The sequence below is a fragment of the Corvus hawaiiensis genome, chromosome 8, assembly GCF_020740725.1.
Source record: "Corvus hawaiiensis isolate bCorHaw1 chromosome 8, bCorHaw1.pri.cur, whole genome shotgun sequence".
Lineage (NCBI taxonomy): Eukaryota > Metazoa > Chordata > Aves > Passeriformes > Corvidae > Corvus > Corvus hawaiiensis.
In genome coordinates, this window is record NC_063220.1 from 26,519,541 (window position 1) to 26,539,801 (window position 20,261).

At 38.5% G+C, this 20,261-nt stretch overlaps 1 protein-coding gene and 1 pseudogene across 4 annotated transcripts in view; one reads left to right on the forward strand and one right to left on the reverse strand.

The window, feature by feature from the left end:
- The window catches only part of TSPAN14 (tetraspanin 14), a 35,257-nt gene extending 27,546 nt beyond the window's left edge, over positions 1-7,711 (forward strand). For all 4 annotated transcript variants that reach the window (XM_048310713.1, XM_048310715.1, XM_048310714.1 and 1 more), the window contains 4 exons: positions 301-426; positions 1,642-1,686; positions 2,214-2,333; positions 4,068-7,711. In XM_048310713.1, coding sequence (XP_048166670.1) covers positions 301-426; positions 1,642-1,686; positions 2,214-2,333; positions 4,068-4,139 — 363 coding nt within the window. In that variant the 3' untranslated portion in view covers positions 4,140-7,711. The remainder of the gene's footprint in view (positions 1-300; positions 427-1,641; positions 1,687-2,213; positions 2,334-4,067) is intronic.
- The window catches only part of LOC125329176, a 31,678-nt pseudogene continuing 18,598 nt past the window's right edge, over positions 7,182-20,261 (reverse strand).

Below are 20,261 nucleotides of genomic sequence, written 5' to 3' on the forward strand. Positions count from 1 at the left end.
CTCATAAAAAAATTTAGTAATGGAACTGATTGTATCTGACAATTACATCTAAAGTGATAATTTTCATGATTTTGCTTGACATGCTGACACCTGTTTCCACAAGCAGTATTCCAGACATATTGCTTTGATTTCATAGAGCCCTGTTAGTGACTACTCATTTTTTTTTACTCTGCTGTTGTCGTTGATTCTGCATAGACTTAAGCATGGTGACGATTTGTAAGCAAGCTCTTACTATTTAGAGGTATTTTAGAGATGATTTATCCACTGAACAAACTTCTGGAATGTATTCATCTGTTGCAGAACCACTGCTGTGGTGCCCAAGGTCCAGAAGACTGGGACTTTAACATATACTTTGACTGCAAGAGTGAAAGCAAGAGTCGTGAGAAGTGCGGAGTTCCTTTTTCCTGTTGTATACCTGATCCTGCTGTAAGTTGTTTCCCGGCTTTGTTCTTGCTCTGAGGTTGTAAAGTTATGACAGGAAGTACTTCCTGAATAAGGTGTTGAAGGGCTTTGAGATGTCCTAAATGACCAAAAATTACTCTTGCGCAGGCAAACTTTTTTGTGTTTCTGTTGCGTTATTTTTAGAGTCCAAATGTGGCAACGTGTTAGACAGCTGAAAATGTATTGTCCCCAGGAATTCAAGCTATTTTAGTATGGTTTGGATCTGAAGTAGTGGTGGCTGACATTTTTTTTATTCCCAGTGTATTGTTTCCTTGCATTCCTGGCCTTTGTTACCTGGTTTGTAAGGAGCTGTGATCACTGTCGAAGCACTGTGCTTGCCCCAGTTAGGATTAATGTTTCACCACCCCTCTGCCAGACAGGCAGGAGTAACTCCATTTGCTGCTTGTTTGTCAGTAATTAGTAAAGTGCTCATGTATGAAGTTTAAAGTTTCGGGGTCAATCCTTGATTTTGGGAAGGTTTAAGTGCTTTTTGGTTAATTTGTGTAGTAAAGTTTGACTTTGTGAGCCTTACAGCAGGTACCAAAATGTGGAGGTAGGAGCTAACATATAGTGCTTTATGGTATTATTAGTGGGAATACTTACAACTCAAAATTCGTCCAGCAATCCTTGTGCTGAGAGATAGCCATTGTTATATTTAATACCTTATATAGGCTGCTGATTGTATTGGAAATCAGCCAAGGAAAACCTTTGTCAGGGATATATTCCATAGTCAGATTCCCCAGTAATTATTTTCTAGTTTAGTTTGGAGCAGTACTGTTCAGCTGCACATTTTTCTGTTGCTGGTGCTGTATTTAAGGAGGCAAAAGGATGCTTAAATCTGTTTAATGTGAGATTCTATTGTTAATATTTCAATGTAACTTACTATGCATTTTGTAAATGCACATGTCTTACCTGTGTGCTGGCAGTGCAGTTTTCATGTTAAAAAGTTGCTAGTTGAATGCCAAGTGATAAAGCAGCTGAGATTTCTGGTGCAGGATATCATCTTGCTAGTACACATCTTTGCTTTGTCATAAATTTTCTTGTATTCTGCTAGGGCTTTGTTTGGTTTTGCTAAAAATGCTTCTTAAAATGGTTGGCTCTGACAATTCTGATACGTTTATGAATATAAAAAAAAACCTTGCTGTGAACAGAAGTGAGTAGAATTCAATTGGTTTATTTAAAATCTGTTTTGCTTTGCAGCAAAAAGTTGTGAATACACAGTGTGGCTATGATATCAGAAAGAAGGTAAGATGCCGTCTGTCATGTTCTGGGCCTGCAGAGGCAAAACTATAAAAATGGTGGGATTGCTGATTAGATGTGTCAGCTCAAAATTCTAGGAGCTAATTTACTGTGCTACATCATACTACAAGTAGAGCAAGGTAGACATTGTCCTTCGTTTAAAGAAGCTTGTACTGTGGGAGGGTAGAGAAAACAAGTGATAAAACAGGTGAAGGGGAAGGTGTGTTTCAAAAAGGGGTAGGACTTGGATTTCAAGTGTGCATTTCAATTATCAATTTTAATAGTCTAACACTGCTGATCTATTATCTGCTAGTCTATTAACTGATAATTCTACAGTGTTCTAATAACAGGATTTTCAGGAAGATATGAATATCAATGTCTGGCACTCCCTGATCCAAATGTGTATTTTTGAAGTGTGGTTAAAAACTTCACTGCAAAAGTGACAAAACACTAGCTTAGCTAGATCATGTGATTGATCTTATTATAAACTGGAGCAGAAAAGTAATATTCTTCTTTTTCCTTTCTACATTCAGAGCAAAAGTCAATGGGATGATCAGATTTTTGTCAAAGGATGTATTCATGCACTTGAAGCTTGGTTGCCCCGAAATATCTACATTGTTGCAGGTGTCTTCATAGCTATCTCACTGCTCCAGGTTAGTTGTTGTTATTATGATTCTTTGGAAAAAATGTCATGTTTGCACATGTTTGCAGATACAGACCTGCTGAAGGTAAAAGGAGTTATGGACAGAGGTAAAATAAATATCTTGAATATGGATTTTTTTAAGTTACAAGAAGAATATGGCAGAAACAGCAACTATAGTAAAGGGGAGTTAGTGTGAAAATACCTCTTGCTCGAAGCAGTGAAGGTCATTATAAAAATAGTGTATTAATAATACAGTGTGTGATAATTGATATATATATTGTAATATTAATGTAGTCGTATATAATATGTGATTATTATATAAAATACTACTTGTGTTTTAATGTCATGAAGGAGGGGGGATCTGCTGTCTGTTCCAGTAGATCTGAACTCCAGCCTTCTGTCCCAAACCAGAAATGATTAAGATACAACCTTGTCCTTCATGCTAGGGTTGCCTCAGCCAGCTGTAAGTGGGTGCAGCATGCTGCTCACAAAGGTTGGGAATGTAAGAGCAGGGAAATAGGTGACCAGGTTGCAAATGCAATGTTAGCAGAACCAGATGAAAGAGTCACTGTGACTTCTATTGCCTCATCAGTGCTTGGTACATCAAAGAGAGAGCTAAAATTTTCAGTAAAGCATGTTAGATTGCAGCTGTCAAGGTGGATCTTGCTTTTGTTGTGGCAGTTGTTTGCACTACATTAATTTCTCTGCTATGAAATTCCTTCAGTGGGAAATAAACTTGTAAATCTGCTACAGAAAGTATTTTCCATGTAATTGACAAGAGTGGCGTATAGAGTGCTGGTAAAATATCTTTCTCCAGCCCTGGTAATAGTGCCCTCTGTAGCTTAGGGTTTGATACTTGTTTATCACTATCTAGTGATAATACTTGCATGGGTTTGAGAAATGCTGTGCTAAGAACAGGATCTTTTGTTAGGAAGATGGTCAAGACTTGAAGTTTGATCTTCTTGCACTGTGTAGATTGACAATAACGTGACAATGTTGTTCTTTATTTGTGTCCCTAGTCTCTGTGAAACCACTTTCAGTTACTTGTGTTTTCCAATTGGGTCTTTCTTGTGCATTAAGCTATTTCATAGTGGGACTGAGAATTAGACATAACCTAACTACATTTAAATGAAATCTTTTAGCTTTCCAAAACTTCACCCCAGTTTTATATTATTTGTAAGAATGTTACAGGAAATTGGCTGAGTTACAAATTTATCCTCAATTTGTAAAGGAAGATTTCCCTGAGAACTGACATGAATGTTAAAATTTCAAATTTAAATGTCTCTGAGAAATCTGGGACTTCTCTTACTGCTGTCTGTGACAATAATTTCATTTTAGTACAGGTAATTGTCCAGTCTGTCTGTGTTTAAAAAAATTGATCTGAAAACTGACTGGATTGTTATTCAAAGCTGTGGAACAAATGAAGATGTCTGGTTTGTAGCTTTAGCAATAGGCAAGCATGGGTGTTTATGACACTCAAACTTAGTGGATGAGTAGATTTCTTCTAGCTCTAAGGCATCTGAAAGCTTATTATTTTGAATGCTGCTGAAGTTTTACATGAAAGCATCTTTCTCATGAGTTTTATTACCTGCAAGGTTCTGTTGCCTTTACTACTTCTTAGTAATAGCTATGCTTTGATGGATGATCTTGGCTGTGAAATGATATCTGAACCTGCAAACAAACATCTTATAGACTGGTACATTACAAGTTTATCTCACAAATGGTATTTTTTTTATCTTTTTAGATTTTTGGGATTTTCCTAGCCAGGACATTGATTTCTGATATTGAAGCTGTAAAAGCAAGTAATGCCTTCTGAATACGAAAGCAGACACATGTTGCAAAACAATCTATTTTGAGACTATTGATTGGACACCAAGGTGGAAGAAATGCACGGACCATGAAATACTTCTGTTGCTAAAAGCCTTATGTGGATTTTTTTCCCCTGCTTATGCTTTTTGTTTGAAGCTGTTACAAAAGAATTGCCAAACGCACACTGTCTACCTTTTCTCTAACAAGACAACTCAGTGCACCAGCGTTGTTCTCTGAGGAAGAAATGTAATTTCCCAAGACATTGGCAGAACAGATTTTAAGACTGTAGCAGGGAGACATGAAACTGCTGTAAGCCCTTTCCTTGAAGGATTGCTGTGAAGATTGTCCTGTCTTCACTCCTGTCATCTGTCTTAAAATATAATCTTTTCAAATGTCGCATGCTGATTTCTTCAGAATCTTGCAATCGTATTAATCTCTACAGTAGACTTATCCAGTCATTTTTGGCAAGATATCCAGCAACCATAATTGGAAATTGGGAAAAAATCACAAACTGTCTAGATCTTTAATTGATTCTTGGTTGTGCAAACCCCACTCTGTTTTGAAAAATGCAAGCCAGTTCCCAGGATGGGAAAAATCTGACTATCTGTAGCATTATGTGTTACAAATCTCTGTTTCAGGCAAGAGGGTTTAAAGCCCTCATGCTGTTTCCTGTCTGAGAATAATGTAAATATTCTTTATTTATAGAAGAAAAACCTCTTTAAAAATGCTTATCCTTTCAATGATCAGTAATATCTTTAAAAAGTGCTGTCTGCACATACTTCAAAATGCAGCTTGTTTCAGTAGGTAGCAAGCATGCTGTGCTAGCTGTTGATGGCTTTTGTTATTCCTGTAGTTTCTCTCACAATTGCTATGTTGATCTTCACAAGTCTCAACTGCCACTACCAGGACTGATGAAAGACTTACAAATTCAGTGTTAATCCTTACTGAAGTATGTTTTCAAGTAAGGAAGTACAGATTTAGAAAAAGATTAAGTTGAACTTTGAAGTCATCTTTAAAGCTATTGAATTATCAGTTCTGCCTGGTTCATGGTTCAAATGTGAATCAAAATACAGTGAACCAGAATGATTTCTGCAGTCATTTTCCACATGAAGCTTAATTAGTCCTTCCTATGTCAGGGTTTTTATTTTAATCTAGAGAAAACAAAACTCTTCTTCCAGTCCTCCCTATGTGGGGGTTAGTAGATGGATCTGTAGTTCAGTAGGAGTTCAAGTCTTTTCTGTAAGACTGTGGTGGTGTATCCATAGCTTTAAGGTAAAGGTATGTGTCTGAAGAGTTCTTGGAAGTAGCTGTAGCTGTCAGTTTTACTGTGGGCCATATAACTAACATCGTTTACTGCTTCCAGTGACACCAGGTTTTTCAGGGAGAGCAGGTTCATTTACAGTGCCTAACAGTGTAAATTTTAGAAAAGTATCTATTTTTATAATGATATTTTACTACATGTAGTGTGCCTGAAGGATTTAATACTTGTATTTCTAATGTATATGGCTTTCTTTGGAAGCCAAACTTTTAAATATATTATGTCCTTTTTTTCTATTATGCATGTATTACCAAACATTTCACTGGCAAAAGTTGATCAACAGTAAGAATCTTTTCTTACTGATTGAAGTTGATCAACAGTAAGAATCTGTTCTGGTTGATTATCCAGGCATCCTTCTAGCTTGCAATCTGTGAAGCACTTCGGACAGTCCTCATGTGTACTTCAGCTTTCATAGTTCTTTTTCTGGCCAGTGATCGAGACACAACAGGAAAAGGAAGCTTGTCTAAGGATGGCTGATTTCCTTACAGTAGCAGAGGGTAGTCTGCTATTAACTCATCTGAAAACCTGAAAGTAAAATGGCTGGAAGTACACCTGTGACTCTTAACTTTGGTATACAACAAGAAAACCATAGCAGTAGATCACTGAGGGGAGAGCAAGAGGCATTTCTTCTGTAAAGCCTTGAATGTGAGGTCTGTATTACTTATTTGTTGAATCTGATCCATGAGGAAACAGCCAGGAATGTGTGATTGTACTACAACTTTGCAAGCAGCAGAGCAGTGTCCAGCAAACTTTGCTTTAAATTCTGGTGCTTGAAACTTTGCAGCACCTCATCAACCAACTTACTTGGTTAAGGTTATGCGTGATAATCTGATAGATGTAAAATTGGAGAAGGATGCTTCTGATTTGTAAGTTCTTATTCATAAAACAGTGCACTGAAAATGCCAGCTAGGGAGTACATTTCCCTTTGCTAGTTTTTGGCACTGTCAGCTCCTAGTGCTAGGAAGGAATTTCAGCAGTTTGGTGAAAATCATCCCGGTGTCAAAGATGGCTGTGGAGCTCATGCACTGAAATTAGCTGCTGATAGGAGCCATCATTACAGATTAGGATTCCAGGGTCTGCAAATCTTACCAAGTTAACTGAAGATGAAGTAATACTTTTTCTTTTTGAAGTACTGTTTGCATGCAAGACAGAATTTAACTGAAGTGTTGTATTTCCACAGGTTGTTCTTAATGGCTTTAGCCATATTAACACCAGCTTTTGTATCAGTGTTTCAGTTATTTGGAACTGAAATAGAGAGAAGTTCAACTTTACTTGAGGATCTTTAAATCTGTGGAGTGATTTTTCTTTTTGCCACTGTGGATAAACTTCTTTGTGCTTATTCAGTATCATTTTTAAAATCCTGTTTTGCCTCTGTACATTCTGAAGTACCCCCGTACATGGCTAGTGTAATTTCAGGCTTGTAATGGGAATACTTTCTACTTAGTTTTATTTAGCCCCTTCTCTGTGGACCTGCAGTGACTTCATGGCGAAAGATTTAGGTTATGGTCTAAAAAAAGTCTTGTCAATAAAAGTAGCTGGGTGTGAGCCTGCCTTTAAAACCTCAAAGGAAAGTAATTCAGTGATCTCACAGTGAGGTTTGATACATTGTTGATGTTGAGATTTCAGCTGTTACATTTGGAACAACTTCACAAACACTACAGTGGAACCAAGGTTTTTAATGAAGATGTCAAATGAGGTCAGACTTGAAGAACTGGACTGAGAGAAGCAAACTTAAATGTGATCATTTTTATTTCTCAGAAATGAGCACAATTGATTTCTGTTAAGCAATGTATGTATTTGTCAGTCTGTTTGACAGTGCAACTGCCTCTGTTTCTATTAATATAACTGCATTTGGACACAGTTTCCCTGTACATGAAGAGGAGGGTGAATATAAGCACTGAAAAAAGTGCTGTGACCAGAGGACCTTGGGTTGCCTTGTGAAAACCTGAATGTTTCTTCCCAAGAGGTCTTAAGCTTTGGTGACCTCATGCAGTGCCATGTGGACAGACTTGTGCTTCCAGTCCATGGAGCTTGATGTGGCGATTGATTTCTGTGTAGAATTGCCTTGGGTTTTGTCTCCCCATTCCATCCTTCCCTCTTTCTTCCCCTTACTGCCTGTGCATTGTCATGCTGCTTGAACATTGTTCAGCCATTGGAAGGGGAGCTTCTGTCTCCTCTTCTGAGATGGCTTTTCCGAGTGACTTTCAATATATTTTTTCTCAAGCCTTAAATTTGATTAAATAAAAATTTAATATTTTCTACTCCTGGAGTATGATTCCTAAGATTTGTTGTTTCCAGTCCACTAGTATTTCACTCTCTAAGGTTTAGCCTGGCTACTGAGACTGCAGTTTGTGGATAACTCAGAAATGGTGAAGGTCCAGGGCTGCTTGTTTGTGTATTTTGCGGAAACTAATTCTTGATATTTTTTCTTTTCACTTTGGTCTGTTGAATAATAGATAAGACTGATGCTTTTCTCTGCTCTGTTAATGGAAAGCCATGAACAAGGGAACAGCTGCAGAATGGTGTAGAGTAACTATTAAATCTCTGGACATCAAAGAAGTTAAAACCTCTGTTTTTCTTTTCTCCTGTTATGTGGTAAAAACCTGCTTGTGTGTTCCTCACCAAGTGGCACTTGCCTGGGGTGGTTTTATGAAATTCCCTTTCTGAAGAGTACTCCTGAGAGTGATACTTGGTGATGAGTGTAGTGCACGTGGTAGCGTTACTGAGTTTTGCAAGTGGGAAAGCTTTTGCAGGAACAAAGTTGTCATGTTTGTTTGCAGACATAGGCCAGTTCTCAAATTGTTTGAGAACATGAGGTCTTGTTGACTTCTAAATACAGTCTGCTTTATAGGAGGTTTCTGAAGATCAGTGCTTGTCTATTTTTTTCTCAGCTTTTCTGCTGGCTGGAAAAAAAGTAATTGCTCCTGAGCTTTTCAATCTCTACCACTACATGATTTTGAATTTGGTCTCCTAGGTCTGGACAACATGATTGCCACATACCTTCAACTGCTTCAAAAAGTTCCCATAAGAACAAGTTGTGGAATAGAATCTGTTACCTTCTCATCTAGTGACCTTGTTTAGATACAAAAGGATTCCACAGAAATGTTCAAAGACATTTGTTTACTACTTTTTTTTTCCATTATCTAAAGTTAAACCCAGTTTCTCTTATGGGTGATAATGGCTGCCTTCACATCCTCACCCCTGCCCACTTCTAATTTCTAACCAACTTTATTGTTGTCTTGTGCAAGCACTGTGTGTTCACTGACTGCAGTTTCTTGAAAACTTTGCTTTTGCAGAGTCTCATTCCAGGTTTACAGCACGTGCACCTCTGAAATCAGGACAAGACTGTAGCCTCAAGTATTTAGGAATATAACTTGTGACAGGAGCCGGTAAAGTTTCAGAGATGAGCTTTAAAATTGGAGATTGAAGGGGGGAGTTAGTTTAAAGACAGTTTTGGTTTTAACATGTTCACCTAACAATTGAGCTCACAGTGTGATTCACAATGTGCAGAGGTTGAACTGGTGCTGGTTAACCCTTTGTATTGTTTAAGCTACAGATGTAATCTAACTCCTGTGTCAGGTTGCATGATAAAAGCTTAAGACTTTTATATAAGTATTTAAAAGTCCTATTGATACAAGAAAAATTGCAAGTGTGTATCCTAATGTCACAAAACCAAGCAGCTGAAAAATGTATGAGTGATAATTGCCTGATATTTCTCCTGTGATGTTTTCTAACACCACTTGCTCGACAGGACATATTCCTACTGCTGTGTGTTAGTGGCTCAGTGAAGAGCAGCAGTGGTGCAAGTATCAGGCCAAAGAGACGTGCAAATGAGGGATTTTTATATACAGCTTTCAAAGCAGGAGCTGCAGCTGGGCTTCATGCAGCAGCATGACAAATGCAAGGGTTGCAAAGCTGGTGGTGTTTGCTTCCGCAGCAGTGCTGGGTTGCCATGTGGGAGAAGGGAGGTTAGTGGGGTGTCTCTCCTCTCAAAACCTGTAATGTTGTGATGGCTTCCTTGACCACATTTGCATTGCTGTGACTGCAGAGTCACTCAAGTGTGTCTTTAATCTTGTCCTCTTCTATTTCTTGTCTCAGATCACCTGAACGAGAGATGAAATGCTGACCTGCCATGATATAGTGGCTCCCAACAATTGTTGTAAGATAAAAAGTTTGGAGTACTTGCTGTTCATAATGAGCTACTTTAATTAAAGCATTCTTTTTTTCAATAGGTACTCTTTCAGCCATTGGAAGTATTGGACTGATTAAGGTTTTTTCCTCCTGTTTGACTTCCAAGAGCTGATCAACAGAAAAAACCCAAATTTTGAAATTTTAATACAGGACAATTTCTAGCACTTTTTGCTACCATTCCACACTAGTTAGACAGCTCTTAGTGTTCCAGTTAGTCTATAAAATGCTAAGTATCTACATCTCTGGAAAAAAGTCTTATAGATCTCATCTGTTATGTCAACACTTCATAGTAGCACTGCAAGTGCTTTGTCCTATTCCAGTATCTGTGTGGCTACAGGGATAAAACAGAGTATACTGCAAAATCCAGCTTGTCTGTCAATACAGGGTGGCTCCAGGATTTGAAAGGCAGCTCACCTTGTGATCCATCTTTGCCTAAGTACAATCATTATTTTCAATTTAAGTAATTTTTGTGTTTAGATGTGAGAAACTGCAATGAGATCTTCGGAGTCCTGGTTTCAAGGTGCTTGTTTTTGTGTACTGCTGCACATCCAGGATCGTCCCATCCTGCTTGAAGCATTTTAAGTCTTCCCTGACCATGGAGTGAAACTGAAATAATACCCTTGCTATGCATTACTGAAAGTTGCTGTGTGAAGGCAGCGTTGCTAAAATGGCTGCTTTATCTCAGCTTTGGTTTGCTTACTGCACAGGCGGAACAAATGTATGCCTGCCTCTGAGCATGGTACAGACTGTGTCTTCGGACACAAAAATTCTCTGGGACTGCCAGGCAATTGTGTGTGGTCAAGTTGGACAAAGATCCCTTTACTCCAAGGCCCTAATTTTGCTATTTTGGGACTTGATTATGCCACTGACTCAGTGGAATAAAGCCTTTTTTATTCGTTTTATTCAACGGATGGTTTAATCAGCTTTTCATAAAGAAGGAAGCTACTTGACTATGATTCTTGGTGATCAATACAGAATGAACCTCTAATATCCTTTACTTACTCACTGGAGCATTGCAGGCAGCATATTTTGGTGACAGAAAACACTTCATCACAAATACCCATCCTTCCATCACAGACAACTTAAGATGAAGTTACCTGAATTAAGAAGTCTGCACAAAAGGCCCATTGAATTATATTTCACCTCAGGACTTGTATCATCATCTTGTAGAAGTTTGTGTAAGCTTTGAACTAGTTGTGATTCCTTAAAAGATTCTTCAAGGGTTTCTGAAAAATAAGTAAACAAATAGTAACCCATAGCTGTTATCTGAAAAGAAATTAGAAAGTGAATATGCTTTTTAAAAAAAAAAAATTCCTCACTGGCTTCATTTCAGATTGGCTGTGTCTTGAGCATCTGCCTTCGGTACTGAAGAATTTCTGTGCTCTTTTCTGTACAGAATTTCTTTACTGGCCTCATTCTTGAAGACAGGACCAGTCTACTATTAGCTGTATAAAGTTAACCTCATAATAAATTAAAACCTGAAATATTCAGTGCTAAAAATGCTGGTTCACATTAGTTGGCCAAATGAGTTTGAGAATTTAATGGTAGGCAAGTTGTAACGTGGGCTCTTCACAATCATACTTGTTGTTGTAGGAAGTTACAAATGTCAAGTTTATTTTTCTTTTCAATTCATCTTTTGATGTTTGTAGATTTCTGTGGTGGTGTAATAAATTGAGACCCATTTTCAAGTCATACAGGAAAAATCTGAAAAAAATTGTGTGGTAACTGAAAATTAGCTCAGGGAAAAGTCATTTGAATCTAGTTTTCTTATTTGCTTCATTTGCAGCTTCTACAATGCATTTTAATTTATGCTTCTGCTTTATTCTTTCCTCATGTATGTCTTAAGATTATTTCCTTTACTTATAGTCTTCATTGACCATTCGGGTATATAATTTGTCCTTCATTTAGCCTTTACCATCTTTTCTTATCTCAGTCACCTTTACTTTCCCTCTTTTTTTTTTTTTGTGTAGGTTTCTAGTATCATATCATGCTACTCGAATAGCTAGTGCCTGTCCACACAGCATGATGATTTGACTCTATCCTAAATAAGAAGCAAAACTTCAGGCCATTCCCAAAGCCTATTGATTTTATGATCTGAATGGCTGCCAACCTTTATTTCATGCTGAAGAGCTAAATCTAGACAAGGAAACATGCTTTTTCATACATGTTACCTAGAATTAACAGCATGACAATGTTTTTTCTTAATAATTGAGGATGTTGCACAGATAAATGCTTCTGGAGGAAAATACCTAAATCGATTGTAGATGCTATTGCCAAGGCATTCAGAGCCTCATTCTGCATGGCAGCATGTTCACTTGTAGTCATGGAAACCAGATGCTTCATTCCTTGTGCTGCCTGGATGGCTCTGACCACTTCCTGTTAAAGCAAAGGTAAAACAGATGGAAATCTGACATAGGAATACAGTAGAATGGAGAGGGAAATGAGATTGCACTCTTCAGCTTCTGAATAGATGGAAATTACTTGTCTGCTGCAGTGCAAACTGATGGTATTCAAAGACTAGAGATAACACTGCTTTTGGCACTGATCATATGTGTCTGCTTAGAGCTGGTCTAATTTACCTGGAATATCAATACTTAGAATTAAATATAGATGCATATCTGTAAAATATATATATTTTGTCTTGTTTCAGTTTGTCCTTATTCCACTCTTTCATTTCAAGTCGTCAAACTAGCAAGGATTAGTTTTGCTTTATCAAAGCCTGTGAAGATAATATCTACGTTTTTAATCACTACCTCATAGTAAAGCATGGCTGGGATGCCTGTGTGTAATAGCACAATTTACAAAAGACAGAAGCCTGTTCTAAAATACCAGCAGATAAAGATCATGCCAGATTCATTCATCATGGATAACTGGGCTCTTTGGAGCTGCTGGAGGACTGACATTTAGGACAGGCCTGGGGTTTTTTTACCATTTTAATTTAAAATTTGAAACATTTATGGACATAGAAAAGCTTTACCTGCTTACCATTTGTCAAGCCTGCTTACCATTTGTCAAGCCTTACTCGAGGAGGGTCAGTGTTGACAAGTGACAGTAAGTGACCATGGTGCTTGTTTCTGTGAGGTGTCTGTGGTTACAGAGTGCACAGGTTTCCCCCTCACTTCGCCCTTACTGGTATTGAGGCAGACCAGAGAGGTTTTTACTGTGAGCCTTCATGGTTTTTGTTGTAAAGCTGTATGTGCTGTTTAATCCCTAGCTGTGTCAACAAGCTCTAAAAATATTTGAGAAGGGTGAAGTAGAAATGTATCAGAGCAGTAGTTCTCGTACCTGGGATCTGTTGTGGTGCAGGATCGATGCCAGCAGCCGGTTTGCCTCTCTGCAGATGCTGCTGTGGTCACTCACACTGCCCCACTGCACCAGCCTGTTGAGCAGCATGGGGTCATGGCCCAGGATTTCAGCTGCGTCAGCTGAAGAGAAAAGCATCATCAAGAGGCATTTGAAATCAGACCTCTGTCTGTCTGCCACAGGAATGTGAATGTGGAAGTCACTAGGGCCGTGCATGCACTCAGCATCCTCTAAGAACTCTGCTTGAAGCTTTGGGCTTTTAAAGGATCTTGGAAATACTTACCAAAGGAATTGTGCAGGGGAAGGACAAAACAAGCTGTTCCAACAGACGTATCCTTTTCAAGAGGCTGCTGAAGTAGGGCTGAAAATGAGCAGCTTTCTATGAAAGCAAATACTCTGTTGTGATACTTCAGGGGGCCTGTCCCTTTCCCACTTGGTGTTTTGCACTTGCACTTTGAGCCCTGCATGAATGTAACCGTGGGCTCTTGGGAGCCTGTTTGTGCTGTTACAGTGATAATTCATTACTGTTGGTAGCATGGGAAGTCAAGTCTTAGTACAGAACTGCAGCATGTCAGTAATTGGATGACCTGAGTCTTAAGGATGAGTGTTGAACCACATATAAGGCATCATCAGAAATTCCCCTTGAGTGTGGAAGAGCCTTTTAATTTGCATTCCCCTGTGTTTCAGGAATCCTATTTCAAGACTTGCTAGAAATATTAGTCTGTGTGGTTGACATCTGAAAAAACCTCACTAGATAACTTTTCCTGAGAAGTGGAACTCTAATTATATTAACACCTGTAACAGAAGGGATAGATTTGATTGAGGCATCACCCTGCTCCTGTTCCTTTATCTGGCCCTTTCCTCTATGTGTTGCATTTCTTTTGAAATATGCTGGCAGGGTCAAATAGAGCATGCACCAGAAGGTCGGTGTCAGTAAACCACATGATTGCTCTGGATATTTTCAAGAAGCTGAAAATTAGCCTATACTCTGTTTTGGGGGAAGGAGGTGGGGAAGTACACACACTTCCTTTTTAATTTGTCCAGTCCACTAAGGAACAATCCACAGGTCAAAATCCCACAAGGAATCTGGGAGCTTATAGCCTAGCTGCCATAGTTTGAGATAAGAGTTACAGGGCATTGCACAGCTACCTGCATGTTATCTCCTGTAACACAAGACTTTTCTTTCTACTCAGATGTTACTCATTAGTCTGCAGAGATCATGGTAATCAGTTTAGTACAGGAAGTTGAAGAAAGAGGCTGGAGGATGGAACCAGTGTAAGAGGTTTGTTGCAAAGGCAGGTTCTTTACTCAGTTTGGCAGGCAATAGAGCTCTTTGAGATAAAACCCGATAGTTTTTCCTAACAGGAAAACCTTTTAACTTAAAATTTATTCAAATTTGTCATTTTATAGGATTGAACTTTCAGTTGTGCTGAAAGTCCTTTGGCTATTGAAGTGCACAAATTATTCTGTTCCTCTGAAGTAAAATGGTAGAAGAACCAGGAGTTAACATCTCTTTATAGTAATGAAGGTGACAGATCTGCCTGCAGTTTTCTGTGGTTAGGAAGAAACCTACCTCTTCTAGTCTGTAAGCCTCAGCATGCCTCCTGATAGTCAGAGTAATGAATTTATACTAGATAAGGCAATTAACTAATTTAGTGTGGACTTCTTAGTAGATGTGTATTCATAAGAGTTTCAGGCTGAGTTAATTAAGGGCAATGGGTAAACAGAATAGGAGGTAATTAAAAGTGATAGAATTTTATGTTCAGAGGTGGGAATGGATAAACACTGAATCTCCTACATATTTTATTCTACTTTGCATTTTGATAATAACGTTGTGTCAGATTTAGAAGTTGTACCTTGTGCCAAATTCCAACTTTGTATTAGGGCTGGTAAATAAAAAAAAAGACAGTTTAGTGTTTGATAATTTAGATCTGTGTTACTGTGATGTCTCAATTTCAAATGTTAAATGCTTCCCCCTGTCACAATTGAGATACAACTTTAGAGAAATGACATTAAAATGACTTCTTCAAAGCCTCAGAGCAGGAAGATTCTAGGTTTCTGTATATCTTGTAATGTTCATTTCCTACCACAGTGAAATATAAGTAAAAGCAGCTTTTCACTGGACTGGAAGCAGTGGAAAGTAATACAAGGGCTAGATCTAAATTTTCTATTGTGCATGTTAATTTGATAAAAGATGCAAGTAGCTGTCATATTAAGGGGTGCCTGCAGTAGTGCAATTGAAAGCAGCGTGAAATGTAGGAGAGTGAGGTTTTATCTTCTTCCATATAATTAATGAAGTGGTGTCTGTAATTGTCCCATGTCAGTTGTCACTTCCTGTCACAAAATGGTCATAACTTCTGGTTCTGGTTTTGGCATATCTCATTCCTGCATATCAAGGGATCGCTACTGATTAGTGCTCTAGAGCAGCTGCTCTGGCAATATGAAAGACAATACCAAACCCCACGACGCTTGTTTTTGTATTGTGCTCTGGTAAGAGCTAAGTAAGCCTAAGGATATATTAAGATATTGAAGTAGATCTTAATGTAATTCCGACATTGTGCATGTTTCTCAAAATGCAGTGATGTGCACAGAAAGATTATTGTTGCTTTTGCATACCCCCCTCTGTGTTAAACTGAAGTGCAAATAGATAATCAAATACATTAACATGCAAAGTAAATTCAACATTTGAACCACATGAGCACGATAAAACTGCCAACGTGTATAGAAAGACTGGTAGAAATGATTTCTCCTGCCTCTCTCCAACCCAGCCCCCTTTATTCCTTTTATGTTCTCTAGTTCTTTATTGATTTGCTGTCCTGTGATTTGACACTACAGCTTGGCTCTTTTTCATCATACTCATGCCTTGCTGCTGTATCTCTGGTGAAAAACATCATCTTTTAAGGCCTTTGCCCATTCTCACCGACTACTGTGGATTCTTTGTGTGGTTTGTTTCTCAACTACCTCTGAGGCTGACTGGGTCAGTCTGGAAAGTGTGCAGCCTCTGGCAGTAATCTCTGCTGGAAGCTCTCCAGATTGAGTGGAATTAGGTTAGGAGGACACTTAGCCCATAGTCTTGCACAGCCCTTGTTTTGCAGGGTAAGGGAGGAGGGGAGTTCATAGCTGATCTCAGTGAACATTAGTAGGTGCCTACCTTGACCATCTGCTAACATCCGTAATGTTCCAAGGAGTTTACACTGCACAGGAGGACTCTCTGACCTTAGAAGCGCCTCGATCCGCTCCGCAACACCTTCCTCCAGCATCTGAACCTTGCTGACAACTAGAACATGGAAAAGAGATGTTGATGTGAGGCTTAGTAATGACACAAACATCTGAAATATAGATATAACTGTTGTGAACTGTGTGCTGTGTTAGGCTTCTAGCAAAAAGTTCAACTTGTTAGAGAGCTCGGAAATTAAGTCAGGACTACCTGATTGTTTAGACTTCTCTGTTGGGCTAAAACTTCCCTAGGGAACTGCTCTCGGGTTATTTTGGTTGATTTTGAACTTAGCCCTGGCCAGAATAAGTACATAAAACACAACATTGTTGTTTTTCTTCCTTTTTCTAGTTGTAATAGGTTATCCATCCACTTGCCCGCTCACATGAGGAAACCTTTCTGTGCCAGTTCATCTTAACTGAACTGGGGGGAAGATGTGATTTACTCAGCCATATTTCTTGAAAATGGATTTTCTTTTCATATTTGAGCTCACTGATCCCCTGTTGTTCATGCCTTTGTTTCTGTGCTTCCCTCTCCTCATTTTTGCATCTTTACTCCACTGGTTGGTGCAGTAATCCCTGGTAATAATCATAAGCATGTCTGGAAGGAGTCTTAATACTGCTTAGCTGTGCTACCAAAAGCTGCTTCCTCTAGAGCAATTTTTTTCCCATTTCTGCATGCATTTTTGGGGAAGTAGTGAGGAAGACTGGACAGTGAAATGAGAGAACTGTTATATCCCTTTGTCCTTTTATTGGGCAAATTGGGAAGCAGACCCTCTTAAGTAAATTGCTCTTAATGTCCTTGTTTTTCAGTGGCACAGACTGACTCATTTTACTAGACCATAATGACTTTTTCAATTTTTTTTTATAAGCATCTGTTCTCTAAGATCAATACTTGAATTGAAGAGTTCTTCTGTGTCTGTTTCCAAGTGTTGACCCATATTTAATTAATGTTTATGGATTTCCACTCAGTGTTTTTTTTCTTTTTTTTTTTTTTCAGGTAGCCGATTATACTGTTGAAAGTGATAGAGTTTGTGTTTCTAGAAGTATTGCATTTCTGTTAGAATATGTAACAGATATTACAGATATTTTTATGAATTGATGAGGAAAACTGCAGTGTAGGAATAGCATTTCAAGTGTCCACACACTTGGAAAGCTCTAAAATCGTTTGTAATAGACTTGAACAGAACAGATAATCACAATGCTCTGTATTAATATATTGATATTTTATAATTCAGTTGAGCTTTTTATAATGCATCTTCAAAGAACATTAAGATTTAGTGGTTCTGTATGTAGCAGTGAATATTGGCTTTATGGAAGAGAAAGTCTGACATCCTTACCAGCTATCTCCACCTTGTACTCTGTATTTTAAGCTATAAACCCTGTTCTGATTTATTTTTTTTTTTTTTGTCTTGAGCTGCTGTATGCTATTAATATGAAACAATTTTAGCAGCTGGTAATGAGATTACGGTTTATGATATTTAAACTCTTTATGTAGATGAGGAAGTCCTGATGAATTATTCAACTGTATGTTCCTGCAGGAGAGGGGGAAAAGTCAATTGCCCCTCAAAACACAAGGGACTGGCATTGGTGAGTTGGACAGAGCTGCACAGATGACCCATCTTTACAAAGAATCGCAGTGAGTCAGTTGTCTTCAGACTGTACCTGGAATAGCGAGGTTCTGCAGTGCACTGAGTGCAGCCTGTTGGACAGAGGTGTCCCTGCTCTGGACGTGTTTCTCCAGCAGGTCCAGGAGCTGGTGTATGACTCCCAGCTGGACCATGCGCAAACAGCTGCAATCTGAAGAAAGGGGCAGAACCAAGCAGGTGAGACAGGTAAGAAACACAATGATAGAAACTAATAATGCAAATTCAGAATTCAGGGAGTCTTGACTGTTTTCATGTCTTGCTAAGATCAAGACTATAGATATTGCCTTGTTTTTTGCAACCTTCAGCTCTCTAGATAGAGGTAAGCTTCAGCTACCTGTAAACTGATGCTGAGACAGACTCCAGTAAAGTTTAGCTTAAGAGAGCTTTCAAGGGACAGTCACTGTCAAATTCAAAACCCTAGGTTTTCCAGTCTTTTTGTTTGTTTGTTTTCCTCAGTGCTGCTGTATTTTCTACTATATATGTAGTAGAATACCAGTGGCATCTTCCATTTCTCCCCAGGATACCTTTAACACTCCTTTAATTTCACTATTCTACTGATTTAAGACACTATTGTGAAACCAGGGATGTTATCCACCAACAGTAAATCTGATTACTAGTTCTGTACTGCTGTTATTCCTTGTTTTCTATGAAATAAGTTATCATTAACTACTCCTTGAAAGAATCAGAGCTAGGTTTTTCTTACCTCTTTTGAGAAACACACTTTCTGAAATGAAAAGTCTATTGGTGTTGCACTCATATAAAGGTAGGAAAATATGACCTGACCTGAAGATATCTGGTTTATTTAATCCAAGTGAAGGAGCAGATTTGTCCATTCCAAAAAACTACCACTTTCCCCAGCAATGCTCTGCAGTATTTTGTCAGTGCATGTCTCTGTCTCCTTCTGTCTTTGAGAACTTGGCTCTGTACAAGTGGCAGCTTTGTTTTCAGAAGCTGCTTAGCTCACCTTATTAGGAAATGAGAAAGTTCTGCTAAAGAGCAAAAGGAAACCCTCCATGCTACAGATGGCATCCTTTCTGAAGGAAGTGTTTTGAAGATGCCATTTGGAAAATAATTTTCTGTATTTTCCTTTATGCAGTTTGTTATGCCTCAAGAGAAGTATATGCCTGACACATACGAACATCTCCTTATTGCTGTGCTCCTACCCTGTGAAGGCTGTTAGTTAAAAAATGGCAAAACAGTGTGAACACTAAATAGACTACATGTTCACTTGGAATAAAGAGTTATCTGTGGAACTGTACACACCTCATGCAAATACATGGTCTGGCCAAAAGTATCTTTAGTACTTGTTATGGTTCTAACTAAATTTACAGACTGAGGTGTACAGGCTTCTAATTTTTGTATGTATAGCATGTGAAAAAGGGCCTTAGTAATTTTAACACCTTTGCTGGTTTGGATGATATTTCCACCTCCAAGTCATAGACACTCCTGTTGTCCTTTGAACATGTTGTCTTCTGAACAAGTGCTTATTATTCTTCTCGTCTCTTAACATTTCACTTAGTAGCCTGTTTTTCCCCTGTATTTTTACATATGTTAGATAAGAATTTGTCAAATGCTTATAAAATGTAATTGGATATTTTCCTGAGAGATCTGTTAGTCTGTGAAATAGTTAGAATTCTACTCACGCAAAAATCTTTTGATACCGTTTTATGCCCACATTGTGAAAAGCTGATGGTTTTGCTTATCATTCTTCAAGTGTTCTCTTGCCTGCTCCTAATCTTTGGAGATCAGAGTATATGAGGAAAAATTGCCCAGTCCACTTTAGGAACAGGTTCCATAGAAATAGGTCACCTCTTTTGGTCTGATAAAATTCTACAGGGAAAAAATTTCGATCTTCATATAGACTAACCTTAATTGAACTTAATTTCTCTCTTCTCCCCCACCTCTCAAACTGAAGAATGTCAGAGCTTTTTTTTTTTTTTTCCTCATGTAGTAAAGTGCAAATAGGCAGAGCCCATTAGTGGTTGCCTTGCTTTGATTGTCTCAGAGCTCCAAATTGCTTTTTTCTCCTATGGAGTTTTTGCTTTAATAGCAGCAGAACATTCAATTTAATGGCTCATAGTTAAAGTCTGATAGGAACAACCACTTTTCATAGCTGCAGAAGCTGTCTGTCATCTTTTCATTGCCTAGAAGTCATTTGATGCTGAGATCAGATTTCCATAGGACTTTTTTTCTCCCAGATTAAAAACTGTGCACACATCAGTGGCACATAGTGAGGCATGAGAGAGATTATTTGCTTCTTCCACATGAAACATCTAATGCTGTGGTGGGGAAGATGGGGGGAGAAGAGCAAGAGACAAAGCAAGCCATTCAGCTGAGTAAATTGAAATAGCCAGTTAGAGGCACTGGGGGCACTTCCGTGGCCTTTGTAGAGCCATGAGGCACAATGGCTGATTCAGAACAAGGTATAAGGCAAGGAAGAAAGGGAGCCTGGAAA